Raw genomic sequence first — 7,180 nt, 5'->3', positions numbered from 1 at the left:
ATGCAGGCAGTTATCGACCGAGAGGTGGAAAAGATGGAACGCGAGGGCGTGATCGAGCCTTCCCACGGAGCATGGAGCTCGCCTATCGTGTTGGTCCGGAAGAAGGACGGGTCGTATCGGTTCTGTATCGACTTCCGGCAAGTAAACGAAGTCACGGAAAAGGACGCATACCCCCTGCCACAAGTGCAGGCCACTTTGGATAAACTGCGGGGAGCCCGATACCTATCGACGCTGGAACTGAAGAATGGGTACTGGCAGATACCGTTAGCGCCCGATAGTCGGCCAGTCACCGCCTTTACGGTCCCAGGAAAAGGCCTCATGCAATTCCGGGTAATGCCCTTCGGCCTACACTCCGCACCAGCTACCTTCCAAAGACTACTTGACGAAATATTGGGGCCGGACCTAGCACCACATGTCCTCGTCTACCTGGACGACATTATCGTGGTCAGCCGCACCTGTGAAGAACACCTCCGGCTACTGAGCGAAGTGTTCCGCCGCCTACGCGAAGCGAGACTCTGCCTGAATCCGGAAAAGTGCCATTTTTGCCGGGACCAACTCCGCTACTTGGGCCACATCGTGGACCGCTATGGCCTCCGCACCGACCCGGATAAGGTGAGCGCCGTGGCACGATGGCCAGCGCCGACCACCATACGCAAGGTACGACAATTCTTGGGCATGGCCTCCTGGTACCGGCAATTCGTCGCAAATTTCTCGACGGTAGCCGCCCCGCTCACCCGCCTGACAAGGAAGGGAGTAAAGTGGACCTGGGGGCCAGACGAAGAGAACGCCTTCGAGCGACTGAAGGAGGCACTGACCTCCGCCCCCGTACTGGCCTGCCCGGACTTCGATCGCCGGTTCGTGCTCCAGACGGACGCCAGCGCATACGAACTGAGAGCCATGCTAACCCAGCACCAGGAGGACGGAGAGCGAGTAGTGGCGTATGCAAGTTGAACGCTCAACGGCGCGGAGAAGAACTATAGCGCCACCGAGCTAGAATGCCTCGCGATCGTATGGGGCATCCAGAAGATGCGGGGATACCTAGAGGGGTACTCCTTCACCGTGGTGACCGACCATCAGTCCCTCCTGGCTGCAACGCCTGGAGGAACCCATCGGCCGGTTGGGCCGGTGGCTATTTGAACTGCAGCAGTACGATTTCGACGTACGTTACCGAAAGGGCAGCCTCAACAAGGTCGCCGACGCACTCTCACGGCAACCGGAGGTATGCGAAGCTCAGGCCACCCCGAAGTGCCAATGGTACCAGCGAATCCTGACCGGAGCAAGGCAACGCCCCACCGAATTCCCAGATTACCGCATCCAGGACGGACGGCTGTTTCGCCACATCTTGCACGAGGTGGATTTTCGGGAGGTTGACCCGGCTGACCAATGGAAGCGCTGCATTCCGAAGGAAGAACGGGCAACGATCATGCGGAGACACCATGAGGATCCCACGGCGGGACACTTCGGGGTCGCCAAGACCATCGCCCGCATGGCCCGGCTGTTCTATTGGCCAGGGATGTTCCAGGACATCACCCGCTACGTCCGACAGTGCCCGACTTGCCTGGGCCTGTATTCCGTTCCTGCCTACCGACAACTGTCGGTTCGATAAGTGTCGTTGCGCAGGTTTTTCATATCGTGTAAAAGCTGCGCAACGACACCGACAATTGTCGGTAAGCGGATTTTAGCGGAACAGAATACGGTCCCTGGCGCACAAGGCACCGACGACCAAACCAGCCGGGAACCTCCACACGGCACTTGTCACCCGGCCCTGGCAACAGGTGACCCTGGACTTGATCGGCCCGTTGCCGCGATCCACCCAGGGCCACGCCTGGCTGCTAGTCATGCAGGACCGGTTTACAAAGTGGGTCGAGCTTAAGCCCCTTCGTAGAGCTACCGCACCTGCCGTTACCAAGGCAATCCTCGACCGGATCATCTACCAGCACGGGTGCCCCGACCAGATCATCTCCGATAACGGGACCCAGCTGAAGTCGGAACAACTCGAGGGAGTCCTGCGGGCCTTCCGGATCGAGCATCGAACCACCCCCGTAAGGGCACCTCACTGCAACCCGGTCGAGCGCACCAATCGGACCCTGAAGACCATGGTCTCCCAATATGTCGGCAAAAACCACCGGCGTTGGGACGAGCATCTAGCCCCGCTGCAATTCGCCTACAACACCGCCCGACACGAAGCCACCGGGTACACGCCGGCATACCTCAATCACGGTCGGGAGCTCGCCCTCCCACACCCGGAGGACCGTCGCCATGCGGCAAATCCGGCCCCGCACCAGACTCGGCGCCGGCTAGAGGAAGCCTACGAGGTAGTACGGGTCAACATGGCCCGAGCGTTTCAACGACAGGAGGCCCACTACAACCTGCGGCGGCGGGATTGGAGACCCCGCGTCGGGGACCTCGTTTGGAAGAGGGAGTATCCACTCTCAAAAAAAGCTACGGAATTTAACGCCAAGTTGGCCCCCCGCTACACCGGACCCCTCGAGGTCAGAAAAATCATCTCGCCCGTTATAGTCGACTTACGCGACCCCCGGGGACGATGGCACCGACATGTGCACGTCCAAGATTTAAAGAACGCGCCGGAACCTCTCGCTTCGGTCACGGAGAGCTCCTGTCAGAATCGGGATTACAATAGCGAAGGCGAAAGCGCCGCGTGTTTACAAACATAAAGTCACGAGAACCGCGCCCAGACCGTTTCGGGGAAAATGACGTCCGCATTCATAAGCCGGAAAAACTCGCAAAAGGAACGAAAAGAATACGCCCGCTACCGGTATATAAGCCCGCGAGGCGCACAAGTTTCCAATCGCTCTAGTATCGAAAGTCCGTCAACATGGATCGACGAACAAAGAGCTTGCTGAAAGAGCTGTTTGAAGATATTAGCGACATCGACGACCTATGGGAGGAACCGTTTGCGACCGGGCCGACTACTGGCCCAGGGGACGTCCCGCGCCGCCAGGCCCCTAGGGTGGGAACCCGGATCCCACGGGGCGACGCCGAGAACCGCCGCCGTGCCGCCATGCTCATCGAGCCGGTGCTACTACGCCCGACCCGGCGCCCCCCAACGTCCCGTGTGAGGGCAAATCTACGACCGGCCGAACGTCCATGGGACACCGAACGACCCCCGGCCGGACTGTCTCCGGGCACAGCCAACCGCCCGGCACCACGAGCAACGGCCCCGGCGATCAAGGATTCTCAACGTCCGGGAGGGCCGCCGCGAGACGTCCACCGGCCCCCAGACGGACCGTCACCAGCCCTCACCCGCCACCAAGCTCCTCGAGCAACGGCCCCGACGCCTCCAGTCCCTCCCCTGCCCCCGCACCCTGCCGCCGCACGAGGGATCAACAGGACGAGGGTCGACACGCCAGCCTGCGCCGCCGCCACGCCGGGTCGCCCCTCCTTGACCACGGCCCGACCACCCTCAGGCCCCTGGCCCCCCCGGTCCACCCCGCTGGCCCGAATATCGGCCACCTCCCCCCTAGACGACCGTATCTGGATCCCGCTACCCACCGGGGAGAGAGTCGCGGTACCACGCTCCGCCATGGTCCGGAACCGCAAATACCGCGCTCGGGTCGGTAACGACCGATGGGTCCTGCGGTTCGACCCACGCGGCGTCCTAACGTCGTGCCAGCGCCGCTAGTTTAAGCTGTAGAAAGCGTATAGAATAAAGCAGCATATAGACCGATACCTGTGTAAATATACCTGTATATTTCCTCTCCAAACGGGGGGGGGGTGATGTGACGATACGCGTATTCGTCACTAGCGCTACGGCCCTGACGGCCACCTAACGCCTATTTCAACGTGCACTCCTGCGCCAGAGTGGTGGGATAGCCCGAGCGGTGGGACAGACCGAGCGGTGGGGCAGCCCCCACCGCCCTCACTCGGGGTATAAATAGGGGACTCGAGCCGACTCGAGTCACCAGTCCTGTCCGACTCCTGCTTCCGACACGACCACTCTCCGAGACCGCTTCTCTAGGTTGGGTGCCCCCAACCTCGTCTTCCGTACAGGGAACGGGTGCCCCCGTTCTCACCTGGATGCCCCCAGGGTACGGGCCTCCCCAGCTGGGTGCCCCCGGTTGGCATTACCTGCCCTCTCCACCCTCTGGGTCGGGCGCCCCCGACCCTTTCCGCCGTACGGAAGACGGGTGCCCCCGTCTTTGAGCCGGGTGCCCCCGGTGTACGGGCCGCTCAGTCGGGCGCCCCCAACTGAGCTCTTGACCGTCCTACCTGATAGATATAAGCCGCGCCTCCGCCCGCGAATCCGTCTCGGCTAGTTGTGAACTCGTCTACTCGTCCGCGGGTCTGCCCCGCATCGACCCTAACACGTACACTGCGGCTCAATGGAGCAATACACACACACACACACACACACACCTACACGTACGCCCTCCATCATTTCTGTATCACTTAGTTAGTAAGAATAAAGACTATTTGTTACTAAATAGTAAAACCAACCAGTGTCTCCACGTTTTCTCACCCTGGCCTGGCGAGCGAATTCCGAGCGAGAAAACGCGAACGTTACATGGCGCCCGAACAGGGACCTGAGACACGTAAGACACTGGTTCGTTCACTCCGCCTAGCCCATGACGAGCTGGATCAATCGGCTATCGAAGGCCGAGGTAACGGCCGAGTTAGAAAAACTAGGGATCGACCCTAGCGGCACACTCGACGCCCTCCGAGCCAGACTCCGTGATTTTGTGATCGCTAACCCGGAGTACGAATACCCCGCAGGAGAAGACGACCGAAAAATTACGATGGACGACGAGCGCCGGAGCATAGACTCCACTACGCCCGACCCGGCCAAGGTCATGGATCAAATCCGGAAGTGGGGATGTCACTTCGACGGAAAAGACCCACTCGCGTTCCTAGAACGAGTGGAGGAATTACGCCAGGGATACGGATACTCCGGAGACCAGCTCCTGTTAGGGTTGCCGGAGCTACTGCGAGGAGACACCCTCCTCTGGTACCGGAATAGCCGAGCGGTGTGGGATTCCTGGGACGATTTTCAAAGAGACTTCCGCAATCAATTCTTGCCCCGGCGGTACCGCGCACAGTTGTCGCGAGAGATCCAGGGACGGTTTCAAAAACCGGAAGAGCCCTTTCACAAGTACGCAACAGCGCTCCTTACAAGCATGCGACGAGCCGGAGGATATTCAGCGGACGACCAACTCGAACGGCTATATGATAATATGAGCCCCGGGTATAAATACTACATCCGCCTGGATGACATTACCAGCCTGGGAGATCTACACGCACGCGCCGCGGAATATGAAGCTATTGAAGAGCAAAACCGCGAACGGAACGCCGAGCGAAAAGCCCCGACCGCGACCCCGGTCGTCGCCAGTACCACATACAACCGGGAGGAATGCTGCTGGCGATGTAAACAACGCGGACACACTCGGCTAGACTGTAAACGGCCGGCCAAGAAGTTCTGCTCACGATGCGGCAAGGACGGTGTCCTCACCCGCGACTGTCACCCGACACCGGGAAACGCCGCACGAGCCGGGGGCGAAGCCGCCGCCTCCCGGACCCCGACACCGTCCGAGTAACCTACCACCCGCGGTCGCATATCTCCGTTCGCATACGACACCGCGCTATGCGAGCGTTGATTGACACCGGCTCCGAGGTGTCCTTCATCAATACGGATACCGCCTGCTACGCAGAGAGCCTCGGATTCCCGATCCGACAGGGGACGAACTCCGTCCACCTGGCGGACGAAGGTTCAATCACGATACCCGGGACCATGACGGTGAAGATTGGCCGGAAGGTGCTCAGGCACGACTTCCTAATCATGCCATCGCTACAGGGCGCCGTACTCATCGGCGTCGACCTGTGGGCCCGGACGGGGATCGTACTACGGGCCGCCGCACCACGCAACGCCACACGAACCTCCGCATGCGGAGCCGTAGCCCAGGGATTGGCCTCCCGGACCCCCGACGAGGAACGCCGCCTTCAGGAATTTCTGCTCACGGAACTCGCCCTATTCGAGGATATCCGCGGCCCGACCGACCGGATCTCGCACCGCATCCGGGTTAAGACCGACCGGCCCATTAAACAGCAATACCGACCCAGGAATCCGGCCATGCAGGCAGTTATCGACCGAGAGGTGGAAAAGATGGAACGCGAGGGCGTGATCGAGCCTTCCCACGGAGCATGGAGCTCGCCTATCGTGTTGGTCCGGAAGAAGGACGGGTCGTATCGGTTCTGTATCGACTTCCGGCAAGTAAACGAAGTCACGGAAAAGGACGCATACCCCCTGCCACAAGTGCAGGCCACTTTGGATAAACTGCGGGGAGCCCGATACCTATCGACGCTGGAACTGAAGAATGGGTACTGGCAGATACCGTTAGCGCCCGATAGTCGGCCAGTCACCGCCTTTACGGTCCCAGGAAAAGGCCTCATGCAATTCCGGGTAATGCCCTTCGGCCTACACTCCGCACCAGCTACCTTCCAAAGACTACTTGACGAAATATTGGGGCCGGACCTAGCACCACATGTCCTCGTCTACCTGGACGACATTATCGTGGTCAGCCGCACCTGTGAAGAACACCTCCGGCTACTGAGCGAAGTGTTCCGCCGCCTACGCGAAGCGAGACTCTGCCTGAATCCGGAAAAGTGCCATTTTTGCCGGGACCAACTCCGCTACTTGGGCCACATCGTGGACCGCTATGGCCTCCGCACCGACCCGGATAAGGTGAGCGCCGTGGCACGATGGCCAGCGCCGACCACCATACGCAAGGTACGACAATTCTTGGGCATGGCCTCCTGGTACCGGCAATTCGTCGCAAATTTCTCGACGGTAGCCGCCCCGCTCACCCGCCTGACAAGGAAGGGAGTAAAGTGGACCTGGGGGCCAGACGAAGAGAACGCCTTCGAGCGACTGAAGGAGGCACTGACCTCCGCCCCCGTACTGGCCTGCCCGGACTTCGATCGCCGGTTCGTGCTCCAGACGGACGCCAGCGCATACGAACTGAGAGCCATGCTAACCCAGCACCAGGAGGACGGAGAGCGAGTAGTGGCGTATGCAAGTTGAACGCTCAACGGCGCGGAGAAGAACTATAGCGCCACCGAGCTAGAATGCCTCGCGATCGTATGGGGCATCCAGAAGATGCGGGGATACCTAGAGGGGTACTCCTTCACCGTGGTGACCGACCATCAGTCCCTCCTGGCTGCAACG

At 60.4% G+C, this 7,180-nt stretch overlaps 1 protein-coding gene across 1 annotated transcript; it reads left to right on the top strand.

Moving 5' to 3' along the window:
* The first annotated feature begins 4,586 nt into the window (after nucleotides 1–4,586).
* On the top strand, nucleotides 4,587–5,552 carry LOC112459414. The gene has a single exon (XM_025023496.1). It carries the CDS (start codon nucleotides 4,587–4,589, stop codon nucleotides 5,550–5,552), a length of 966 nt encoding a protein of 321 aa, XP_024879264.1.
* The last annotated feature ends 1,628 nt before the right edge of the window (nucleotides 5,553–7,180 follow it).

Source organism: Temnothorax curvispinosus, unplaced genomic scaffold (assembly GCF_003070985.1).
Source record: "Temnothorax curvispinosus isolate PA1 unplaced genomic scaffold, ASM307098v1 QBEX01000987.1, whole genome shotgun sequence".
Taxonomy (NCBI): Eukaryota; Metazoa; Arthropoda; class Insecta; order Hymenoptera; family Formicidae; genus Temnothorax; species Temnothorax curvispinosus.
The sequence above is the reverse complement of the archived record's forward strand: the minus strand, read 5'-3'. Positions and strand labels throughout refer to the sequence as shown.